Source organism: Xyrauchen texanus, chromosome 30 (assembly GCF_025860055.1).
Source record: "Xyrauchen texanus isolate HMW12.3.18 chromosome 30, RBS_HiC_50CHRs, whole genome shotgun sequence".
Taxonomy (NCBI): Eukaryota; Metazoa; Chordata; class Actinopteri; order Cypriniformes; family Catostomidae; genus Xyrauchen; species Xyrauchen texanus.
In genome coordinates, this window is record NC_068305.1 from 23,994,724 (window position 1) to 24,021,846 (window position 27,123).

Sequence of the window (27,123 nt, forward strand, 5' to 3'; positions counted from 1 at the left end):
ATAATTGACAACATTAGAGTTCTGTATTTATTATTATGTTTTATAACATTTTGAAGGCTTTTTTCTTCCTCAAAAAAATCAACATACATACAAAGTATACATCATGTACAAACATAACACAAAGCAATTGGGCACAGAACAGACCAATACACAAACTAAATAGAAACTGTTAAAATAGCAAATTTAACACATTTGTCAGTATGATAAACTGTCATTATTGCCATAGCCACAACATACTGTATTAAAGGGACAGTTCACCCAAAAATGAAAAATCATATAGACCATGAAAAAAAGTTAGGGAGGATGTTCATGCTGCTCTTTACCATATAAAGTAAATGGTGACCAGGGATGTCAAATTTAAAAAATGACAAATAATGCGTACCATGACAGTAGTCCATATACAAAAAGTCATACAAAATCTTTTATAGTGGAGCAGACCGAAATTGATGCTGTTATTCACTGAAAATCTTCAATAGAATATAGAAACGCTTTAGAATAAAGAAGTTTATCTGTGCATAATGACTTAAATTAATGGTCTTTTACGCACACAAAGCTTCTTTATGGTTTTAAATGACTAGGAATGTAGCACAAATCTGGACTACATTTATCTTGATGACCCCTGGTCACCATTTACTTTTATTATGTGGAAAAGTGCAGCATCAACATTCTGCTAAGAAATAAATCATGCAGGCTTGGAATGGATATGTGAGTACATGATGACAGAATTGTAATTTTTGAGTGATATTACCTTAAGTGGTATGTAAATTAGTTTTTTAACAATGCATAATCCCATATATTCTTGTAGCACCTGTCAGTGTGGGAAGTATGTTTAAAAGAAGTGCAACTACATAAAGCACTACAGGTTCCTCCCGATATTAAATGATTACTCTTTTTAAAACATCTAACCCAACAACATGTTACATGTTTTTGTAATGCATAACTCTTGCTGTGTTTTCAAAAGATTAACTGCCACCTGATTGTTTCAGACAGCACTATAAGGTGTTCAAGCTCTCCAATCAAGAATTTTGTCAAGAGTTTATCATGCATGCTAGATTAGAAGCCTTAGTGCCAACTGAGCACTTTATTTATTTTTTTAAATAGTGCAACATCTTAAAGTTACATCCAAATCATGACACTAATTTGCCTTTCAAGTTATGTAAAGTATTTCATTCATATATTTCAATTAATAATATTTTCAGTCATTTTGATGTAAACCAAGTCCAGTGCAACATTCATCAAAGATCAAATCTCATACTTTTTCATGATCAGCCATGTGAAACATTCATTTAAATAAAATCAATTCTTAGAAAACAATCAATACACATTTCATAATTTTATTCAAAATTCATATTTGGCACAAAGGAATTTTCTATATACCTACCAGTCGATGAGGGTTAAATTGGTTTGTGAATGTTAATTAAATATTCTATTACATTGGCATAGTGTCACTGTGAGGAAGTCTCTGCAGCTAAACTGGATCTGCCATGCTGGTGAAAGTTTGGAACCATGCAAGCACCACAGCAACTCCGTCCCAGATGAGAATCCTTCTTTATCCCCTCGCTGTCCTTGAACCAACAACTGCTTTTATGTCCAAGCATGCCACATTGCATCCCACAGGCCACAGGCGGGCTCTGTGCTATTCCATTCACTCTCAGGTGAGGGCATGTCACTCCATTTGGTACATGACCTTGAAGAACGCTGGTGATGTGACTCAACAAGTCATCAAAAAATTCAGGGACTCCCTCATAACCTGGGGGGGAAATAAGGTTGTTACAGATGACAGTAGTTGAAAGCTGGAAGTAACTCAATTGAGGATCCATGAGTATACACACAAAGGGAATAGTCCACACTAAACAACACTGCTTTTAATTAGAGGTCGACCGATAGTGGATTTTGCTGATACCGATAACTAATGAGGTGGATAAGGCTGATAACTGATTAATCATCGATAGTTTTAAAAATCGATTTATAGAATGTTAATAATAATAATAATAATAATTTATTATCTTTCCGTACTTTGACGGGCACAGATGTGGAGGCTACAAGAGTCCAAAATGAATAAATTCCCAGATGCAGTTTATTGTTTAACCAAAATTTGAATAATACCTAGAAAAAAGTGATTCAGTGCATAACATTTAATTATAAACAAACCCAATATATACAAGGCACTTTTATTTTGAAATCATGGAAACTTGGCTCTCTTACAATGCTCTATAATTAAGTATTTACCAAATTAAGCTTTTTTGTTATTTAGCAATGGTATGTCACCAGATGAGGTTTAATGAGGAATAAGGTTTATCTTTATTCACAAAATATGAAGTTGGAGACACGACGGATGTGGTGACAGAGCATTCCATTTACTCGTTGAATGCTCTGTCCAGCAGTTTCCATTTAGTCGAAATTTCCTTTGCATGCTCTCACTTCAAATTAGAACACTTGAGTAACTAATCAAAATAACAACACATGAATTGAAGTGAGAATAAAAAATATTATTTAATATTTGATGAAAGATTTAAATGCGGCAAATCCCTACATGGTTGTTTTCATTTCACCTCTAGAGGCCGCTGTTATACTGTAGAGCCAAACCGTTCTAACTGTAGAATCCTACATAGCATTGATTTTTAACGATAAACAATGGTTACAAAAAGCAAATATCTGCACTGATTAATCGGTAAAACTGATATATTGCCTTGAAGAGGTCCCCCTCTCCAGCCCTAAACCTGAGCACTGGTTGATAGGTTTCCCTACAGTGCAATATGAAGCTTGGTCTTATAATGGTTCTGAAAGTATCGTGAGAGCTCTCAGAGGTAGATTTATAAAATAGAGAGAGCAGATATAATTTGCTGCCATACTCTTGCTGTCATGAGACTTGTTGTATGCACCACTGTCTGAAAGATATCAAAGTGCCTTTCCATTCTAAATACACAAGATCACCATAGCAACAAGCAGAGAGCCAGCCTGGTGGCTTTTGAATATACTGTATGCTGACAAACCCAGCTGTGTTTACAGATACGATTAAGAGTCTTCAATAAAGTGCTTCAAATGTTCTTTTTCCCATCTTTCATAAATGTTCTACACCTCCCTAAGGGACACCAGAATGATTTAAAATGAATGCAGAAATGCCTTAAGAGTATACAGAGTCAAAATTAAAGTTTTGTGGCTTTTAGTGCATGTCTGGTAGCTTTAAGGCATCTATATGCTAGTATATTCCTAAATATGCTAGTATATTCCTAAACTAAATCCCTAAATTATGGCCCAACTTCCTGTTTCAACAGGAAATATGTCAACACAGGAAAAAAAAAAAAAACACTGCTTGTCAAGCCAGTTTATGGGGACTTTAAGAGTTGTTATGATGGAGACTCACACTAAAATCTCATATAAGAGAACGCAAAGACTGCACTGCTAATTTGAACTTGTCCCTCATTTTCAACAACAAAAAAAAAGGCAATAATAATTGAGGTTACAGAAGGGCACTTACAATGGAAGTGAATGGGGACAATTTCTGGAGGATTTAAAGACAGAAATGTGAAGCTTATAATTTTATAAAAGCACTTGCATTAATTATTCTGTTAAAACGTGTATTATTGAAGCAGTACATTTGTTTAAATTGTAGTTTTTATGGCATACTACTGTTCTAAGTGAATTTATAGTTATTTGTGACAGAGGTTACGTTATCATGGTGACAAATTGGATATAACTTTACACAGAAAAGGCCAGTAAGCAATTTTATCACACGTAAAGCATGTTGTCACACATCTGTTCACATCTTGTGGCTATAATTCTGAAACAGTGAGTATTTTAATGTTTACAGATTGGCCCTATTCACTTTCATAGCATGTGCCTTACTGTGACCAAGATTTTTGCTGCTTCTTCTTTTTTTTTCTTTTTAAAAAGGAGGAACAAATAAAAAATATATTTTGTGGTAATCAAAATTATACCACAAATGCTGTTGATCGAGTTTAACTTGTACTGAACCCAGAATATTCCTTTAAAACACACAAAATGGCCCCTTTATGATTCAACACTGACACTATGTGGTCTGTCTGCATTACTGCACTGCTGATTTTGAAAGTGGGAACTAACCATAAAGATAACATCATATCCAGTAATGTAAAGACACACTCATTTGTGACATTTGTCCTTGCTCTTGTTTCCAAAAGACTCGAAGAAACCTTTTGAAACAAACCTGGGAATGCGTTGATGTCAATGACAGCGTGCTGGCCAGTCTGGTTGTTTATAATGATATCAATCCCAACCAGAGAAATTCCGAGGGCTTGTCGTAACCTTCTGGAAATGTTTTGGATGACATCATTTCTGGGTGCCCAGTACTGCCCCTCCATGTTGTCCCTCTAAAGGGAGCCAAAAAGGGACAAGATTTATGAAATGCCCCTCAGTTTGAATGATTACAGTTATTATTCATAGCTGTTGCCAGAAAACATCAGATATGCTTGTCTGGTTTTATAAGACTTTTAACTTGGATACAAACATTGGATACAATCTGATCATTTAGCCTTCCTTTGAACAGGACAGTTTTTAAGCATAACAATATAAAGTCTAAAATTAATGTTAGAACTTAATGTTTTCAGGTATTCAAGCCTGAACATTTTTCAAAATGCCTCAGGTATTCAGGCAAGCTCAGGGAATAGTTCATTTGAAGGTTTGAAGGGGTTAAATAATTATCTCAGCTATAAACATGAGTGATGTTGACTTACACTGGTCAGGTGAGAAGAGGACTCTGGCTTGGACACATTGTGACTGTTAAACAATATTGATCTTCTATCTATGAGATAAAAACACAAAACATTTTTTTTTGTCTTTTTGAGCTATGTTTCTTAAGAGAAGAGTAAACCCCAATCCACTTTCTCACTGTCTAACTGTAGATTTTTTGCCAACAGAATCACAAAATTGACTGAGTTGTAAACAAAACTAGGCAACAGAGGATTTGATTGGCCATTGGGGACATTATTCACTGAACCATTCTGACATCTGAGAAGAACGGGTTTTAGGGTTGCTTATTTAATATATACCATGTCAAAGACAAAAGAAACTTTTTCCTTTAAAGCAGGGGAAAGAATCTGGAGCTAAACATCGGCAACATATGCTGACAGAATGGTCTGTGTAAGAGGCCCTTGCCATCAAACAGAGTTGCTCACAAGTGTCATTAATGTCAATCTCACTTTGTCTCTGATGCAGCTTTCAAACATAAGACAATCTTACAGTATATCTTATAAACTGTTTCAGACAAAGTATGTTTGTTAGGATATACCAGGATAGATGGCTTAGAGTACTTAAACAGGCCAAAGAAGACCTGATGTCTAAATTCCTTGACTTGGCACCCTGTAAAGTGATTCTATTGGCTTTGATGTAGCCTGTTAAACATGTTTGCCATGTGTGACGCACATGGACTAAAATGTACTTATCTGTCTTCATGCCCATGTGCATGCGTATTATCCAAAGACTTAAACCTTGATAAGTACTACATACAGCTTAGAAGACTATTCAACAGAATGTCAGTGTCAGTCACCATTCACTTACATTGTATGGAAAAGATATGCAATTGAAAGTGAATGGTGACTGAGGTTAACACATGAGGGTGAGTAAATGATGACAGAATTTCACCCAAATACACCCAAAAATTTTAACTCTCTCATCATTTACTCACCCTCATGCCATCCCAGATTTGTACAACTTTCTTTATTTTACAGAACACAAACGAATATTTCTAGAAGAATATTTCAGCTCTGTAGGACCATACAATACAAGTAAATGGTGGCCAGACATTTGAAGCTCCAAAAATCATATAAAGGCAACATAAAAGCAATCCATACGACTCCAGTGGTTTAATCCATGTCTTCTCAAGCGATCCAATCGATTTTGGATGAGAACAGACAAAAATGCAACTCCTTATTCACTGTAAATCTTGACATCAGCAGTCTTTGTGGCGATCATGGTTTTAAGCTTGATTATACTTCTACCATCTACCGCTCTGCGCATGCGTCAAGCTCTAGGAAGTGTACTCAAGCTTGAAATCACGATAGTGCCTAGTAACTGCAATGGCAAGACGTAAAGTGAAAAAGGAGTTACATTTTGGTCAATTCTTACCCAAAAACTGATTGTATCAATTCTGAAGTTATGGATTAAACCACTGGAGTCTTTAGTATTAATTTTATACTGCCATTATGTGCTTTTTGGAGCTTCAAAGATTTTGTTACTATTCACTTCACATTGTATGGACCTACAGAGCTGAGACATTCTTCTAAAAATCTTAATTTGTGTTCAGCAGAAAAAAGAAAGTCATACACATCTGGAATGGCATGAGGGTGAGTAAATGATGAGAGGATTGGCATGAGGGTGAGTAAATGATGAGAGGATTTTAATTCTTGGGTGAACTGTTCCTTTAAGTTATGAATGAATCAAAGCTGCAATTACATGCAAATGCTTTGAACCATCCATAATTTTTAATTGATGTAGTTAGTTGGAAATTGGTGTGAAATTACTGACCTGTGGGTCCAGAAGGAAAGTTCCTAATCGAGGGCCGCTGCACCACACTGTAGGCCTCTCCCACTACAAAGACCTTGTATAAAATTGCATTATGGTTAATGAAGCTCTGAATTACACACGGGGGCTTGATGTCTTTCAGATCTTCTTCACTGAAGATGATGGCCATCTATTGAACAAAATCAACATATCAAAATCAAGTGGGTTGTAGGTTTACCATGTAAAAATTACAATAAAATATATGGATTTTTTATGATCTTGAAATGTATAGGAGCAAATGTGGAAAGTATATAATTATTTTCAAGACTAATAAAAGAGTGACCCTTGTCTTGTGAGGTGTGGCATTATGTACTTTCACAACACTATCGCTGCCACTCCGGAATTCTCCACCAATCCAGCAGAGATATATGTCTCTTGCCTTTTATTATAGCTCAGTAAAGCTGTGTTTACAGTCATAAAAACTCCTGACAATCAACCCATTGCACACACACACAGATTTGAGAAGTTGGTGGTAACATATTAATTTTGTATGCCCTTCACTGTCAACACAGTGAAACAAATTTACTAGTGTCTTCAAGCATATTCTGAAGGAATGTAATTGATCTAAGATCTCAAACTTTGCTTGTACATTAGACACTAATAAACAATAGTGGGTCACTATAGCAACCAAGGCTGCACCCCAGTTAATCATCTACAAGGACAGCAGGGTTGCTTGTGATTGAAAACAATGAGAGCTCTGAGTTCATGTTCTCTTGATGGTGAGATCCATGACAAAATAAAACTGCAGTAATTAAGCTCTTTTTTAGCACTACACTTCCAAAGAAACTAAAATGCCCTTTAAAAAGCTAAGTGAGTGACCATAATTGCATTGTGATATTAAATAAACAGTATGTTAAAAACAATTATTTAGACCAGTTAATTAATTATTATTATTTTTAAATGTAATAAACTTTTAAAGTAACTTTCTATTTAATTATAATTTTCCTACTTTACTCAGACAAAATTTTCATTCATTAAAAAAAGATCTTTGTGATATCATTCACTGCAGTAAAGCCCAAAATTAGTTGTTATAACAATACACCACTTAATATTCTAAATTATTAACTAACATCGTGTAGCAATGCTTATTCAATAGATATCAATAACACTGTAATTTACAGTATTGACAGTATCTATTACACATTATGTAAAAGATATGACTAATACAGCAGTTTACAAAAGAGTAAAGTCTTGAACAGAAAATGCCCTGAAATATCTTCTTACCTCATGGGAGCTGATGCCATGAGCTAACTGGGTCTTGCAAACTGAAATGAAACAAAAATAAACTGAGATGGTGCATGAATGCATGGGGAAATCTACAGTATAGGAAACAGAGGTTTGTGTCAAAATGGGGCAGAAGCTCCTCTGTGGACCAAAGTTAGTGTTGACAACATGTTACAGTAAACAACCATCTGAATCAGATGAACTATTCAACTAATCAGGTGCAACTGCATACACTGCCATGTAAAATCAGTAAAGTCAATGGCACTTTTCATTACCCGCAATGTATCAGTAAATTCTTTAACTTACAAAATACAATGCATTCTATAAATTGAAGAGTACTACTGTGGATGAAATGAACTTACTGAAAGGAAATGTTATTCCATTTTTGTGGAGCTCCTCAAGAGTCTCTGCACCACACTCGCTCTTGAGGACCATGAACGGAGGTGAGCAGATCCTGTCATCTACAGATTGAACACAGACAAGGATGAAGAAGATGATTTATATGTAACAACTCTTTGAGATGTACATTAAATCATGTTCTTGCTGAAGAAAGAATCTTAAACCAGCCTAAGACAGTTTACGGATCTTACACCGTAAATACAAATTCTGTTAAATTTACGGTAAAATACCGGCAGCTGTGGTTGCCAGAAATTTACCATAAAAAATACAGAGACCATGTTTCAGGCTTTCCGGGTTGTAATTTTGATATCTGTATATTTTACGGTTCACTACCGATTATATTATTACATTACATTTTAACAATAGTTTACCGTAAAAAAAAGGGTAAATGTATTCTCTTGTTAAACATAATATCAATTTTCTCATTAATCAGACAGTAAACTAATACTTTTTATATATTTAAAAAACTAAATTTTGTAATGTAACTGTTCTCTGTGTCAGTAAATATTTCAATATACAGGGCACAAATACATTCAGAGAACATCTCTGTTGTCTTGTCAGTCAAATCATTGTCCTAGCACCGTACACACACTTGTTGCTTACACACACTGATTCTGACTCTCTGATGTGATCTGTTTTGATTCCACCTCGCACTCAATTTTTTCCCTCTCCATCTCCCTCCAATACGTTCTCTTTTTTGTTTACTTCATTTTCTCAAACATACACAGGCAACTGAAAACATAACAGCCATGACGACAGCAGCTTGTCAAGATTAACCAGCACACCCACAACATAATTCCTTGTAGACACAGAGTTTGGATGGGCCTAAATGATGTGTAGCCTGCACACATTTTAAGTGATGACAATACTTAGTAAAGGATAATATTACTACTGGATCCATGGAAACATTCAAAACTAAACTGCAGAGGTATCTGTGAATTTTCAATATGCTTTTGATGTTCAACCATCAATTCAATCTTATAAACAGCTTCTTTTCCAAGCACAATATAGTCTATTTATAGCCCCTCCAAAACAATCTTTTTCTGTGTTGAGTGTCTCAACATACCTCAGTGTATTAAACATCACAGCATTAAACAATTTCATTTAACTAACCAGTAGCCTGTAGTCACAAACACTGAATAAAGGAATATTGTGTGTGAAAATGCTGTGCATACATTGTCAGGTGTAATGCAATTACAAAGAAATTAATTAATGTAATTTCAACTTTTTTAGACAAAAGTAATGCAACAGATTTCATTTTAAATTACTGATACCAGTTACAGATAAGTCAGTTACTAACTTACAATTGATTTATGATTACATTACTTGTGTTATTTAATACATTTAAAACATGAATTACACCCTTGTGTAATATAAACATTGTTTTGAATTTGTTAAGTGGAAAACTAAAAACCTTTCTTTGAAAAGTGTTAGGAGGGGTTTCAGAAAGTAACTTAAAATTAAAGTAATTAGTGATGCAATTAATAGTTATTAAAGTAATGTTTAATTAAATTAATGAGTAGTGCCGACTTATAATAATTTTAGATAAGTAATTATCGGCTGACGCACTTTGGGGCCGATCAGGGGCGGACTGGCACTCTGGAGAACCGGGCTGGCCTGTGGGCCGGCCGCGAAATGGCCGAATGGGCTGTGATTAGCTGAAATGAGCTGCCGCGTTATGCAGAATGGGCCATAGAACGGCACCGCTATATGCCAAAGGGGGCAGCGATATGCAGAAAAGAGACCCCCCATCCCCCACTCAACAATTTGGATGTCAAATCCTGGGCCGATTTCTCTTCCAATTCCACCCCTGATCATACACGTAATGTCACGTTATGCAGTGTTTATGTTCCATACAAACATTTGGACCACAACATCTTGTTGTCATCTTCATACATGGTCTGGCTATGGAGGGGGGAAATTAGCTCATGGAAAATGTCCCTACTCATTTAATAAATCAGTCATTGATTGCACTTGCTGATAATACCAAACATGCAGATGTATTAGGCAAGTGAGCTTTTTCAAAACGGGATCTTGTGTAATACAGAGGGTATATGGGCTGTGTTATCTTTCTTTTCCCAGAATGCCTTGCAGTGTTGTTTCAAAAGATAATATCTATGGAGGTCGTTGCCTGAAAATAGTCACTCCCTTTGTATCCTAAACAGAGTCATCTCCTTCTTAGAGACAGAGAAGCACCAAGACCAATGGTAAACTTCACACTAAACCTCAGATGACACTCCTGTACCCACAGGTCCCTGTGGTAGAAGAATGTTGTAATTTTGATATTTGACTGGACAACACCAGCTTTTCTGATCTGAATACAAGAACTTTCCATGTTAACAATTAAAAAATCCTTGATAATTTCTGCATTTACAGTGATCCTTACAGTGATATAAAGGCTTTATCTACACTGTGACGTGGTAACGTGCAGTTGTCGCCTTAAAGGAATATTCCAGGTTCAAAACAAGTTAAGCTTAATCGACAGGATTTTGTAGCATAATGTAGATTACAAACATTAATTACGACTCGTCGCTCCTTTTCTTAAAAAAGAAGAAGCAAAAATCGAGGTGACAGTGAGGCACTTACAACTAAATCAAATGGGCCAATTTTTGTAGGCTTTAAAGGCAGGAATTTGAAGCTTATAATTTCATAAAAGCACACATTATTTCTTCTGTGAAAACTTGTGTATTATTTGAGCTGTAAAGCTGTAAAGTTATTTTAGGGTTAGTTGACATTACATCATCATGGTACACAGAAAAGATTAGTAAGTGAGTTTATCACACTAAAATCATGTTAACATGCATATTGTTTATGACGTGTGGCTAACCTTTTGAAACATTAGAACATTAGAGTTTTGAACATTAAAAAATTGGCCCCCATTCACTTCCATTGTAAGTGTCTCACTGTCACCTTAATTTTTGCTTTTTCAAAGAAATGGAGAGACCCTCAAAATACACTTTTGTAGTAGGCCTAATAAATATTGTGCCATAAATCTGTCGATTGAGCTTAACTTGTATTGAACTCTGAATACTCCTTTAATGAGCTATTTCTACATGATTTAACCCTTAAAATAGGTTTTGTTGGTGTTGGTCTAATGTGTTCAGGACAGGTTTATTCAAACATATAAAATAATGTTTATGATTTGAACCAACCCAAGTACATTTTTATGTTACCATATAACATCTACCACAGTGCACTGAAAAACATGTTAAAATGTGCTTCATGTGGTAAATGATTGTAGGTTTACACCTTTTAAAGAGAATGTGTGGATCACTTACAGAAAATACATTTTTCATTAAAAGGCTTATTTGTCCCCTGGAGTTGATTTTCTGGACATTTTGTACCTTTATGACTGCAAGTTTTTAAACAAAAAAAACATCATTAATGTGTCATCCTTTTAGTTTATGTCAAGTACTTCAATGTAATCAATTCATTGGCATACATGTTCAATCTAGATAATCAGATTGAGAATGTATTACCTAAAAATAAAATAACATCAACATTAACATCATATTATTTAACATGACTGAATCAACCTGAATACATTTGGTTTCGACAACAAAAGTATTAAGGGTTAGATTGCTCCATAAGGTAACAATTTCACAGCGTATACTATAATTAGGCCTAGAATAGACTACTAAGAAACATATTACACCACCAGCATTTTTGCCTCCCTGATTTTGAATTGTGGGGCATTTTTGTCACTTTTGGTGACATGTTTTCCCTAAGCCCTGGTTAATTTCTAACCCAGGTGCGAATACTACCTAATTTTTTGGATGAATATTGAATAAGATTGCAAACTGAAATGGAATTCCTTAGGCACTACGCCATTCTCACAGCTGGATATTTGGTTGGCCTGTAGCTAGCGAGAGGGCCTCCTGTTCTTTCTGTAGCCAGTGAATGCAGCATGCAAGCAGCACAAAGAATGAACAACTCAGCAGCTTTGGGACATAAGCCCTCTATAAGCCTCACACTTACCCTGTGGAAAGGCCAAAAACTGTACTTCTCATATTAGTCCAACCCTGAAGGACAAAGGAAGATCCAAATACCTCTTTTACAGAAACATTTAGCACATTTAGAATGTGGCCATCCGGTCAAAGGACTAATGACTGACAACAGGTGAACTAAAGGCCAGCAGTGCTACTGGTTTCAGATGCAACAATACGTACTTTTACATGCAATTTAAAAGTTTGATTTCTGTCAGACTAAAACAATAATATTTCACTTTAAAATACAAGCACTTTTGTCTGACTAAAATCGTACCAGTTAAGATTTTTGCAAAGTTGAACTAATAGACTTGGATAATGCAATTGTTTCTTCATCCAACATGTATCAGACCATGGTTGGCCAACCACAGCGGTTTGCAAATGCAGTCGTATTTGTTGGCATACAACCCGCCGCATTTGTAGTCCTTCCTTCAAATATTCTATTACGCATTGTGCCAGGTATACTTAGACAGCCAAATGAAGACAAAAACAACAAAAATCCTGCTGCAGCTCAATTCTAACTGTGCATAAAGGTACAGACAGATTTTACCATGTAGACAAATCACCTGGTCATGAAGTTTAATGTTAGTTGGTAAATTTTTTGCTTCCAAAAAACCCCCACAACATCCAAAACATAACACATGCTGGTGACTAACCATAGTAAGAGATACACATGAAAAAGTTATGACACAGTTGTATTCTTTGGGATCACACTAAAATGCATGTGTGCTGTAGACAGACCTTGCATGCAGTCTTCAATTATATGGATTAGCTTGTATGACTTGCAGCGGTCCAAAAGAGTACGAATGGCTGGAAGAGGGTCCAGAATTACTGTTTCAGGGTGAGCATCTATGTAGTTCTGGAAAGAGGACAAAACTTGGTCAAGACATTTAATAAAGACTTTCTGCATAAGCAGTTCTATGAAAATGATAATGTCAGCCTTTATATATATATATATATATATATCCATCAATCCATCTATCTTCACCCCACTTATCCGAAGTCGGGTTGCGGGGCCAGCTGCTCCAGCAGGGGCCCCCAAATTTTCCTATCCCGAGCCACATTAACCAGCTCTGACTGGGGGACCCCGAGGCGTTCCCAGGCCAGTGTGGAGATGTAATCTCTCTACCTAGTCCTGGGTCTTCCCCGGGGCCACCTCCCAACTGGACGTGCCTGAAACACCTCCCTAGGGAGGCGCCATGGGGGCATCCTTACCAGATGCCCAAACCACCTCAACTGGCTCCTTTCGATGCAAAGGAGCAGCGGCTCTACTCCGAGCTCCTCACGGATGACTGAGCTCCTCACCCTATCTCTAAATGAGAAGCCCGCCACCCTTCTGAGGAAACCCATTTCGGCCGCTTGTACTCACGACCAAGTTCTTTCGGTCATAACCCAGCCTTCATGACCATAGGTGAGGGTAGGAACGGAAATTGACCGGTAGATCAAGAGCTTTGCCCTCCGGCTCAACTCTTTTTTCGTGATAACGGTGCGATAGAGCGAGTGCAATACCGCCCCCGCTGCCCAGATTCTCCGGCCAACCTCCTGCTCCATTGTCCCTTCACTCGTGAACTGCCACTCCTTGGGCACTATCACGGACTTCCACGCAATGTTGAAGAGGCGTGTCATCCATGACTCCCCCTCCACATCCAGAGCTTTCAGCATTTCTCGTCGGATCTCATCAATCCCCGGGGTTTGTCACTGTGGAGTTGTTTGACTACCTCAGTGACCTCCCCCAGGGAAATTTAATCTGATCCCCCATCAGGCTCTGCCTCTAAAATAGAGGGCATGTTGGGATATAGGAAATAAATCTGGGACATATATATATATATATATATATATATATATATATATATATATATATATATATATATATATATTGCATGCTACTGATTGGCTCAGTATTAGAGCATTTTATTTCTATATTATTACTGTATCCTAACAAAACACACCTTGAAATAGTCATTGTCTAAAGTTTTGATTTGTTTCAGTCAGCCCTCTTCAGATTACCTTGTAAGAAAATGTTCATTTCTTTGTGGGTTATTTTTAATAATATTCAAGGATGGAGGAGCAAATAACTATATGGGTACTTTAGGTTATGGGCTTAGTTACCTGAACTCCTTGTACAAGGAGCAGAGACTCTGTGACATTCTGGTCAGCCTCAACAATGTGGTCAGTCAGCTTGTGGATGATGACATCAAAAGGACCCTGCTCCTCTATTGGATGGCTCAGATCCAGCTAAACCAGGAGAACAAGGCCAAGAGCTCAGTAAACATCCACATAACATTTTTCAATAACAACCCTCTGGGAAAACTATAATGTCAATATATGAATAGGTATAGGATATACGTTTCTGTAAATGCACATCCCATGTTTGAGTATTATTATGTAAGGAAATAAGTACATGAAAAAAAAATGTAAACTACAAATGTGCTTCATTTGATAACATTTAAATTAACTATTTTTATTTAAGTAAAAAATATTACTGAATGTCTCTGAATCAACCTGAATACATTATATTACACAAACAAAACAAATTTTAAGGGTTAGGTGGAAATAGCTCCTTAAGATGACAATTGGAGGTAACCATTTTTTTTTAGTGTATGTTATTTTTATGTGTAAGTATTTTAGCAAATTAATTGGAATTGGTTGACTAAATTAACTGTAAGCATACTCGAAAAATCCAGTTGATCCAAATCGGTCTGTGCTCACCGAAATTCTAACCACTGCCCCCAGTGGCTGAACCTGGAAATGTTGTTGAGGTAAAATCTCCACATGGTGATGCCAAAAGCAAGTAGTATTTTTAGTTTAAAAAAAATTATATAGTCAACAGGAACACATATTTTAAAGTATTAACCCTACACACTGTAGTGGACTAAAATGTACATTTTAAAGGGGAAATGCCACCTCAGAATCATGCCCACCATTGTTTATGTGAACGTTATTACTTCCTGGTTTATATAGGACCAGAACCTGTGTCTTGGAGATTACAAGCTATCGATAGATCGCAACAAGTAAAGGTGAACACATATGAGTTGACACAATAAGTCTGATGGGGGATTGCACTTGTCAGAATGGTACATGAACATTTGGAAGCAGCATGTCAATTTCCAGTGTGACGATGTTGAAAAGTCTGCCATCTCGTGTATGACAGACAGTAATATTTGTTCACGGGGTTGCTTGGATCAGACCACAAAGGTTCTTGGCAAAAGTCAGAGACACATGGATATGGCCAAGGCAGTTAAGAGGGGAGGGGGGCATCCCTAAGTGCATTTTTATTTTAGACATTCAGACCTAATCCAGAGTGACTCTTTCAAAGGCAGTACCAATATAAGAACACAACGAGGGGCTTAGGAGCACACCAGGGACAGAGATCGAGAGAGAGGTGATCCTCAGGGCATTATTGGCCTGTTCAATAAATGGCTCTGCTTTCAGATGACAATGACTGGAAATATTCTCATAACCAGCACAGAAGTCTGACAAACAAATCTGAAAACAGACAAATAGAGTGAAGGTGACACACAGAATGTGACACATAGATTCCATTAATATGCAGCATATATCAGGACGCCTCATGACACTTCAATAAGGTGAATTCCTCTGTTGTGGAAATTCAGGCAACACTCACAACATCTGATATTAAACATGACACAGCAAGCATTGTGAGTCATGCTTTCCATAACAGTTAATTTTGTCTTGCTGTTTTTATCATTTGAAGCAGCTGTAGCTTTTTAAAAAACCATCAGGTGAAGAGATTCACAACTTCCTGCACATAATGAGGCCTTATTTACTTTGCTACATTTATTTATTTTTATTGTTCCCCTATTTCCGCTCCTCATCTAACCTACTTCTTCCTAAAAAACAGAACCAATTCTTTAAATTTGCTTTTAACTATTGTAGAACAGTGAGGAACATTATTTTCATTATTGTCTGAACATTATTGCATTGTGATCATAAAACTAAATGAAGAGTGAAAACCTAGGAGAAAATGGCAAGCAAAGTCACACTATTAACAATAATCCTTCTACAGTTCTGTCATTTTGCAAACATTTAAAAAATGTATGGAAGCCAGGGCTGGACTGGTAATCTGGCATATCGGACATTTTCCCAGTGGGCCGACACACTTTGGGGCCGATCAGGAGCAGACTAGCCATCGGGAGAACCGAGTGGGCCAGTGGGTAGACTGCGAAACGGGCAGAATGGGCCGTGATAAGCTAAAATGAGCCACGGCATTATGCAGAACAGACCACAAAACGGTGCCGCGATATGCAGAAAAGGACAGCGAACAACCTTTTGGGCCAGTTGCTATGTAAAATACTGGGTTGATTTATCTTCCCAGTCCAGCCCTGATGGAAGCTGACTGGTTTTATTAATTATACAAATGGGAAATCAGTTCTCTCTTTACTCGCCGTCAGATTGTTTCAAACCTGTATGACTTTCTGTCTTCTGTGGAATCGCTACTGCGCCGCCATCTTGGAACCAGAAATGTTTGCTCCCTGGACAATAAACTGGACAATATCCAACTCCAGCAGGCTACGCAGCGTGAGTTTAGAGATTGCTGCGTCTTTGTTTTCACGGAGACGTGGCTCAGCGACAGAGTTCCGGATGCCGCCATTCAGCTAGACGGGCTCGCCTCGTTTCGTGCCGACAGAAATACAGCTCTCTGCGGTAAGACTCGCGGTGGTGGCTTGTGTGTTTACATCAACACGAAATGGTGCAAGAACTCTATGCTAGTCTCTAGTTACTGTTCATCGCTGTTGGAGCTTGTGACTGTTAGATGCAGACCTTTTTATCTACCACGGGAATTCACCATTGTTTACATAACCGGAGTTTACATTCCCCCCAGCGCTAACGCTAAGGAAGCGCTCTGTGAACTGTATGGGGCTATGAGCGAACTGCAGAACGCTCACCCCGACGGACTGTTTATTGTCGCCGGAGATTTCAACCATGCGAATCTCAAGACAGTGCTCTCTAAATTCCATCAGTATGTGGACTTTGCAACAAGAGGAGCGAACGCGCTTGATCTTGTTTACACAAACATCGCAGGCGCGTACCGGGCGGAGCCCCGCCCCCACCTCGGCTACTCAGACCACATCTCTGTTATGTTAATTCCAGCATACAGACCGCTCGTCAGATGCACAAAACCGCTTCAGAAGCAGGTGAAAACCTGGCCAGCAGGAGCCATCTCTGCTCTTCAGGACTGTTTTGAGTGTACTGACTGGCACATGTTCAGGGAGGCTGCAACATATGGCGATTCTACCAACTTGGAGGAATACACAGCATCAGTGACCAGCTACATCAGCAAGTGCATTGATGATGTCACTTTCTCCAAGACCATCACCACACGCTCCAACCAGAAGCCGTGGATGACTGCGGAGGTGCGCACGCTGCTGAGGTCCGAGACTTCGCCTTCAGAGCAGGCGATAAGGCAGCCCTAAGAACAGCTAGGGCCAAACTGTCACGGGCAATCAGAGAGGCAAAGCGCGCACACGCCCAGAGAATCCACAGTCACTTCCAGGACAGCGGTGACACGCGGCGCATGTGGCAGGGCATCCAGGCCATCACCAACTACAGGACAACATCAGTTGCCTGTGACAAAGATGCCTCCCTTCCAGATGCGCTGAACGACTTCTACGCTAGGTTTGAAGTGCAGAACGACGTTGTGGCGAGGAAGACCACCCCTCCTCCCAATGACCAGGTGCTCTGTCTTACCACGGCAGATGTGAGGAAAACTCTACGTAGAGTCAACCCACGGAAGGCTGCTGGACCAGACAACATTCCTGGCAGAGTGCTCAGAGGATGTGCAGACCAGCTAGCAGATGTTCTTACCGACATCTTCAACATCTCTCTGAGCAGCGCCGTCGTTCCAACGTGCTTCAAGGCCACCACCATCATCCCCATGCCAAAGAAGTCTTCAGTGTCCTGCCTCAACGACTACTGTCCCGTCGCACTTACACCTATCATCATGAAGTGCTTCGAGAGGCTCGTCATGAGGCACATTAAGACCCAGCTGCCCCCCTCACTAGACCCACTGCAGTTTGCGTATCATCCAAACCGTTCAATGGATGATGCCATCGCCACAACCCTCCATCTGGCCCTCATCCACCTAGACAATAAGGACTCATACGTTCGAATGCTGTTCATAGATTCAGCTCAGCATTCAACACAATCATTCCCCAGCACCTGATTGGAAAGCTGAACCTGCTGGGCCTGGACACCTCCCTCTGCAACTGGATCCTGGACTTCCTGACTGGGAGACCTCAGTCAGTCCGGATCGGGAACTGCATCTCCACCACCACCACACTGAGCACTGGGGCCCCCCAGGGCTGTGTGCTCAGTCCACTGCTGTTCACTCTGCTGACTCACGACTGTGCAGCAATGCACAGCTCGAACCAGATCATCAAGTTCGCCGATGACACGACCGTGGTGGGTCTCATCAGCAAGAATGATGAGTCAGCATACAGAGAGGAGGTGCAGCGGCTGACGAACTGGTGTAGAGCCAACAACCTGTCCCTGAATGTCGACAAAACAAAAGAGATTGTTGTTGACTTTAGGAGAGCACAAGGTGAACACACTCCGCTGAACATCGACGGCTCCACTGTGGAGATCGTCAAGAGCACCAAATTCCTTGGTGTTCACCTAGCGGAGAACCTCACCTGGTCCCTCAACACCAGCTCTATCACCAAGAAAGCCCAGCAGCGTCTCTACTTTCTTCGTAGGCTGAGGAAAGCACATCTCCCACCCCCCCATCCTCACTACATTCTATAGAGGGACTATTGAGAGCATCCTGAGCAGCTGCATCACTGCCTGGTTTGGGACTTGCACCGTTTCGGACAGCAAAGCCCTGCAGAGGATAGTGAGGACAGCTGAGAAGATCACTGGGGTCTCTCTTCCCTCCATCAAAAACATTTACAAAAAACACTGTATCCGCAAAGCAACCAGCATTGTGGACGACCCTACACACCCCTCACACAAACTCTTTACCCTCCTGCCGTCTGGCAAGAGGTACCAAAGCATTCGGGCCCTCACGGCCAGACTGTGTAACAGCTTCTTCCCCCAAGCCATCAGACTCCTCAATACTCAGAGACTGGTTTGACACACACACACGTGTCCTGAGTTGCACTTTAATTACTGTCACTTATAACTGTCTGCTACCTCAATAACTGCTATGTGCATAGAACACGATCTCATAGTATGTTATGTTTACGTTTTTAGAAACTGTTATCTTTTTGCACAACTGTGTACTGGTCGGCGCTGCACTGTCTATTGTCCTTTTCATTGTCAGTAATTTGTTGTACTGTCCCGTACTTTGCACATGTTTGCACGTGCACTTTATATAGGTATATATAGGTATTTTATATAGGTATTTTATTTCGTTGTGTTCTCTCATGTGGTCCTGTGTTGGTCGTTTGTTGTTTTTATGTAGCACCATGGTCCTGGAGGAACGTTGTCTCGTTTTGCTGTGTACTGTACTAACTGTATATGGTTGAAACGACAATAAAAACCACTTGACTTGACTTGACTTGAGATGTTAGGCAGAATGTTAGGGGTCGATAGCTTCAGACACTATTGCATCTTTTTTCCATCCAGTGAAAGTGACAGAGGTGACTGAAATAAACATTGTGTCTAATATCTCATTTTATGTTTAATGGAAGAAAGAAAGGCATACAGGTTTGGGACAACATGAAGGCAAATAACTGTACTGAAAAATAGTTGTGACATGCAATTATACCCCAAAAATCCATTCTTCTTGATGTAATCCATTTGTTTGTGTACCCTAATTTGGTAGATATTAGTCAGATTAAATAGCATTGGTTGAACCAACAGATAGTCCAGCCCCCAACTTAAGCCTTGTTTAGTTAATTTTCTTGTGTCGGGGTGGATGTGTTGCTCAAGACACACAAGAAATTTAGAGTGCCACAGAGACACAGTGCTTACAGTTTTCGAGAAGATTAACATATGAATGGTTTATATTAGATGTCTCTGTATATTAAGCTGAGACAGGAGAAAGTCTTCTAACACTGAAAAAGTGGAGTACACTTCGGCTTTTAGTATAGTTATCTTGAAACTTTCAATGCCATTGTTTAAGGGCTGCCTATGTGTAAAGCTAACACTATTGTCCCCTAAAAACTGTGTATGTAAAAAATTTGCTTAATTTTGTAATATATAAATAAACTGGTTTTATTCAAGTCAAAAGTATAATTTAATATCACTGAATCAAGCTGAAGACATTGAAGACAAAGTAGAAATAGCTCCTTAAATTAACATTTGCAGGTTAACTCGTTTTTTTAGGTGTAACTATAACTCTTTACAGTTGATTACTTCTCATAACTATTCTGAAGGACATAAACAGGCCAACACAAAATCTGCATCTGCAGAACTTCCACTTGCAGATTTTGGCAGAATTCAAACTCCCATCATTTACAAAGGTTTGCACATCCCCTGTAATAAAGATGTGCTTTATTACAGATTTTAGCTAAATTGCTACTGCTTTCAGCAACCAATAAGGGTTTTGTACTCTCAGCCCCTTTTAACTAGGGGTCAACCATATATTTGTCTGATATGATTGCTGATAAATTTTAAAATGCACTCTGTTGTCTCTGATGCCACCGCCTCTCTCTAAAAGTTTACTGCTTGAAGTTTGGCTCAATGTCCCGCCCACAGTATTATAGGATTGGTTATATGGGAATGGAGTGGGGGTGGTGTAGTGGTCTAAAGCACATAACTGGTAAACTGGTAATCAGAAGGTCACTGGTTCGATCCCCACAGCCACCACCATTGTGTCCTTGAGCAAGGTACTTAACTCTAGGTTTCTCCAGGGGGATTGTCCCTGTAATAAGGGCTCTGTAAGTCACTTTGGATAAAAGCGTCTGCCAAATGCATAAATGCATAAATGTTTAAATGTTATATGTCACAAGTAAATGGCCAATCAACACTCTACTCCATATTCATGGGGAAGAGGTGGGAAGGAGGAAAGCAGTGAGAGAAAGATACATCACTGAGAGGACATGCTGTTTTCAAAGGTAAGAATTCAGATACTGAAGTTGCAATAAACATCACAATACTCTATTCCAGTGGACATCAATTAGCGGACCATGGTCTGGACCCCGGATTTGTTACACCGGACCGCCAGACATCATGACAATGCTCATTTCTAAACTTTAGGTTACTACACAGCAAGTGCTCCGGGGCGTATATAGCACTGGTCTTTCAGCGCTACATCTTTTTTTTATTTTTCTTCCCTTTTCTCCCCAATTTGGAATGCCCAATTCCCAATGCGCTCTAGGTCCTCGTGGTGGTGTAGTGACTCGCCTCAATCCGGGTGGCGAAGGACAAATCTCAGTTGCCTTTGTGTCTGAGACCGTCAATCCATACATCTTATCGCATGGCATGTTGAGCGTGTTAATTCGGAGACAGCATGTGGAGGCTTCAAGCTAGTCTCCGCGGTATCCACGCACCACGTGCCCGACAGAGAGCGAGAACCACATTATAGAGACCACGAGGAGGTTACCCCATGTGACTCTACCCTCCCTAGCAACTGGGCCAATTTGGTTGCTAAGGGGACCTGGCTGGAATCACTCAGCACACCCTGGATTCAAACTTGCGAACCCTGCAGGGGTGGTAATCAGTGTCTTTACTCGCTGAGCTACCCAGGGCCCTCAGCGCTACATTTCTGAATATTTTCTCTAACATGAGCACGCTTCATTAATTCTCTTTCGCGTTCTGCCTCTCTACCCCGGCCCGCGACATGAGACACCCAATAGTAGAGCTGCAAATCTGGTTATTTCAACGACAGCGTTAAATCTTTCATCTCCGTTGTGAATAAAATCATGTTGCCCTCTTTGCACTTGATTAAATGGTGAAGAGTTTCAACTCCAATAACGTTGATTCTCATCTGTTATCACATGTTAATACATAGCATTCTGTTATGAGATGTTTAGTTCATTATTTTAGATATTTCAAGTTTCAGTTCAAAAGAAATGCTGCAGGGATCTCCCTCCACTTCATTTTTGAAAATAATAATAATGCTGATATGTTGTTTTCCAGTATTTTTCAAAAGTTAATACTGAAATGTTCTTTTTAGCAGTATTTCATTAAACATGTTTCTAGGCGTTTAAAGGACGTTTTGTGTTGGAGTTTGTGTTAGTGTAAATTTGGACACTAAAATTCTCATTTTCACTGAAAATGTATATTGGCCCCATATATAGGTTATCGGTCTCCTTGATTCCCAATAATCATTATCGACCATGAAAAAAAAAACATATTGGTCGACACCTATTTTTAACACATTTGAACATCTTCTAATCCATTCTGCAGATTCCATCTAAGCCTGGACATAAACTTAATGCACTAAATACAAGTGTGAACCAATTTAAAAGGATACCTTGTGACCCTACTGACCCTCAGGTTATTATCTATTTATAATGATGTAATATGGAAAAATAAAATAGTTGTTAATGAGCAAATTAAGGCAGACTTACCAGAGATGTGTACGCTGCACACTGTAAAAAATGGTAACCTGCAATTGTTACCAAAAGAAAATTTTTCAACCTGATCTAACACTTAAAATTTGTTTTGTTGGTGTAACCTAATAAGGTTGATTCGGTGATGTTAAATAAAGTTTTTGACCTGAATAAAAACAGTTTATTTAGAAATGACCACTTGAAGCACACTGTTAAGACAGATAAATATCTATTAACACCATTTGCCCTTAGAAAACACACTACACAAGCCATAAATCATGAAGACACTCATAATTTATGCTTCAGTGATAACATGAAATGATGAGATTAAAACATGATTAGCATTCTTCTAAGCTGTCTGCTCATGATTGATTTTAGTGACTTGATGATTTAATGATCACATTTCTTAATCACATAAATGACACTCACTCAGCCTAAAGTGATCAGCCCATGGATTGTTGACTTGAGAGTTAAGTAGTTTAGTCTACTACTTGTACGATGAACAGCTCTATGTACGATGCGGAAACAGGTCAAAGTCCATCCTTTAGTACATGGATAGCAAAGAGGCATTTATTCTGCATCTGTCAATTCAGTTTGGGAGTGGAGAAAAGTCCTTGGTTTTAGAGTCAGACCATTATCAATGGAGCTGTCTGACTGATACAGGACTGGACTGAAGGAACTGGGACCTTGGATTAGTCTCTGTTCCACCCTCCTTCTTCCGTTCTAACTGGCAACAATGAAAGAATACACAGCCACCAGCCTTCACAGTCGCAAAACAAACAACTGACTCAGTTGACTCAGAGACTGTTCCTAGACCTAGCTTTTTAACTATGCACTTTCCATGGCAAAACTGTTAAGAATGGGTTTTTTTCCCATAAAATACATTCATTTGCTTTAAACAAGAGCCAATGTCATGATATGCTTTGAGCACTGTGCTTGCAAGCAAATCTGTACTTTATTTCCACTGCCAAATTTGTTATAAAACCTTCTTATCTCAGGGCCTCTTTAACTTAACACAATCTAAACATGGTTGACAAGGGCATGTCTTGTTGAAATGTACAAATACTGTCTTCATATGTCCACTGATACCATTAGGAAAGGGCTAGTCATTTAATTCAAAATGAAGCACTTCCCCATGTACAAGAAATATACACAAGAAGCAGATGTAAAAATCAAGAGGACAACATTAAAGTCTCTGTTACACTGTTCGCTAATGGCTGTCATGTCTCTGTGACTCATGGCTGTCATGTCTCTGTGACTCATGTGTGATTTATCAATATCAAGGTGAATCAAGGGGAAGTCCGCACAAACAAAACAGAATCATTCTTTAAATCCCCATTATACTGTTAACTGTCCATCCTTAAGCAAACATTGCATGATGATGATGTCCTAGCTCGAGGGACGTCATGCAAGCAGTTCATGTTCTGTACATTAGCAATGAAAAATGGGGCAGCAGTTGTTTTGTAGGCATAAGAAACAATCTTAAATTATGTATGAACCCTGACAAAGCCATATGTTCTTTAGCAAGGCAAGATTCTGTGTACATGTATGCATTTGGTACATGATTTTACCCAAAGTGACTTACAGTGCATGTACTGAACATTTTATCAGCATGTGAGCTCCCTTGAAATCAATCCTGTGACATTGCATTCTGCATAAGTACTGACTACTGAGGTTTGTTATAATGTTGCAAGTTTTAAACATTGCATTTTTTACTCTGAATGTATATTTTTCAATGCCACTTTAATCAGTAAGTACAGATTGGATTTAACCTAACACAACCCCAAATAAAAATAACAAGCCAACGGTGCTATAATAAATGGCAGACCTAAAGACATTTGTGTCTATGCTATCCCAGTACACTAATGTGAACTAATGTCCTACACTTCCATATAGAATTGCTTAGTAAGCAGATAATCTATCAAGGTAATGATTCAACTCTAAGACTGATCAATCTGATATACACTGTAATGGCCAAGAAAAACGTATAATCGTGCTTTCTTGCTCCCATTCATGCAATTTTGTACAAGCAAACATCTGTTAATGTTATGTTATGCAACAACAGTCACAAAGTTCACGCAATAACAGGATGAGCATTATCAATATGTCATTACAATAAGCTATGATAGTGTTATTAAGCAATGCAAATGATACAATAAAGCATTCCACCTACAATTACTAGTAATTCACATGATAAGTGCCTCTAACTAAATAAGACTCACTTTCTGAATAATTTTATTTTCTTAGAAATAGAATGTAATAGCCTGCTGATGATATTTAAAATGTAAGTGTCCTCAAGCATGAAATATTTATTTTCATTAAATGAAAGGCACCTTGTAACAAGATGACAAGGGTCTTATTATAGAATAATGACACTGGCATCACTGCCACTTTTTTTGTTTCAGTCAAGGAATAAATATATCAGAAAGAAAGAAAGGTTGTAATGCTTGCTTACCTGGATCATCTCTATGCTTTGTTTCCTGGAAGGCAAAAGGGAAAACAACCTAAGAATGTTTTATATTGACATTTGCAACATGCAATTATGTTATTGTTGACCCACATACTGATCAGTAAGGAGTTGTATTTGGATTATGGAATATGTATTTATGCATGACTTAATTTCATAATGGGAAAAATGATCAGGAAGAGCTTGCACATTTAAATGACATCATAATTACACTCATTCAAAATTCTAAGAAAACTGGACAAAACTCCTGTTACTTTGCAACATAAAGTGGGCTTTGTCACAAAGCAACCCCTCTCTAGCTATAGGCTGCTGTCTCTTACTCAAATAGGAGACAATTCTCCATTTCCAGAAAACACATTTTATTTTGCTGGATCAGGTTTACAAATCACAGATCATAAAATGGAAAATGAATTCAATTTGTTAATGTACAGAATGAATATCCTCAATAATGCTTGCACAGATCAAAGCAGAGTGATTTCTAAGTATGTCGTGTTACTGCCTAAAGTGGTTATGTTTGTTTCTAAAAAACTCAGAACTAGGCAAAAATATCTTCGTCTTTCATCAAAAGCCCCAAGACAAATATGCAAGCAAGTAGAATAACAATCACAAACATGTTAATCAAGTTTTGGAACCAGTTATCTGTATGCTGAAATATGCTCATGAAAGGAAGGAGATCATGTTACCCTGACTCTGAAACAAGTTATGTTCACTCAGAAATGTCATGTAGCCCACGCTTTAAACATCATCCACCCAGATACACATCTATGGCTAATGCCTCCTTCCACAAACAGAACATTTACAGCTTTACAGCCATACTGCTTTCAATAAAATGTAATGACATTAATATCCAGAGTGACAGATTTATAGCTCTGAATCAATTACGTAACACGCATGGTCTTGCTGCAGACTCTTAGGAACGCATGGAGTCTAAAGACATATGCAAGCAATGTTACTCCAAAGTCTGTGGACCTGGAGGAGGTCTAGGATTGGATTGGATAAGGTTCCATTTGTTAACAACTTTAGTTAACATTAACTAAAATTAACAATGATTATTAACCATTTATTAATCTTAGATCATGTTAAGTTCAACATATAGTAATACATTTTTAATATCCAAAGTTGTATTCGTTAACATTATTTAATATATTATTAACTAACATTGACTAACAATGAACACTTGTATTTTTATTAACACATTAACAAAGATTAATAAATGATGTAAAAAAAAAAAAAAAAGTACTGTTAATTGTTTAATCACGATACCTAATGCATTAACTAATGTTAACAAATAGAACCTTATTGTAAGAGTTACCGATATTTATTTTGTTTAAATCGTTCATGACCAGTCGCATAGGACGCGGGCGCGAGATGCGCGCGCACATTTACGCACCTGCACATTTCCACGAAGGTCTGGAAATTGAGTTTTTTTATCTTCTTTTCGCTGAACCAGTATCCAACTCGCTTTCCTTTACCGAACTTCTGCATCTCTGCAGGGAGAAATGTCAGTTTGAATATACGTAGTTTCATCAACTTTACCAGGAGTTTTATTCAGCCTTTCAGAAATAATAAATAGTTGGTTTGGGTATATGTCAAAAGTAAACGATGGTCTGACTCGGATATAAATGATTAGGTACGTTACCTACCTGACAGAATCACTGTAGAATCCAGAATCAACGCGATCTGAAAACACAAGTTCTGTTCAGTTACTAGGATCTCCCAGTTACAGATTTAGACTATCGTCACTATTCCATCTACGATTGCCAAAGTCCTCCAGAGTGTGTGTCCCTCTGTCTAAATAGTCAATTTTACTTTTTTTTAAAAAAACATATCGACATAACAAACACAGCACATCGTGACACACCACAGCATGAAAACGACGAGTGTGTCCCTTGGCAAACCTCAGATCTTAACCTTAAGCTACTGTATATCAAAATCGGTCTGTCCATTACTTGTCAGCGCTGTTGATCAGCGATGTAATGTTGATTGGCGACTAAACTTATTTGCTCGGACACACCCTTCTTCAGAGGCGGGTTTTAAAGCCTCGTGTAAC

The 27,123-nt window shown here is 38.4% G+C and overlaps 1 protein-coding gene across 2 annotated transcripts; it reads right to left on the reverse strand.

Moving 5' to 3' along the window:
* Positions 1-26: 26 nt before the first annotated feature.
* itpk1a (inositol-tetrakisphosphate 1-kinase a) lies at positions 27-27,030 on the reverse strand. 2 transcript variants are annotated; one of them, XM_052098258.1, is made up of 11 exons: positions 26,717-27,030; positions 26,464-26,560; positions 25,062-25,086; positions 14,256-14,381; positions 12,888-13,005; positions 8,124-8,222; positions 7,762-7,802; positions 6,502-6,667; positions 4,713-4,780; positions 4,187-4,349; positions 27-1,750 (listed from the first exon to the last, which is right to left on the reverse strand). In XM_052098258.1, the coding sequence occupies exons 2-11, from the start codon at positions 26,556-26,558 to the stop codon at positions 1,446-1,448; spliced, it is 1,206 nt and encodes a 401-aa protein (XP_051954218.1). In that variant the 5' UTR covers positions 26,559-26,560; positions 26,717-27,030; the 3' UTR covers positions 27-1,445. The 2 variants fall into 2 exon arrangements, with proteins under 2 accessions (XP_051954218.1, XP_051954219.1); XM_052098259.1 differs by lacking the exons at positions 26,464-26,560; positions 26,717-27,030 and adding an exon at positions 25,757-25,867.
* Between the last annotated feature and the right edge of the window lie 93 nt (positions 27,031-27,123).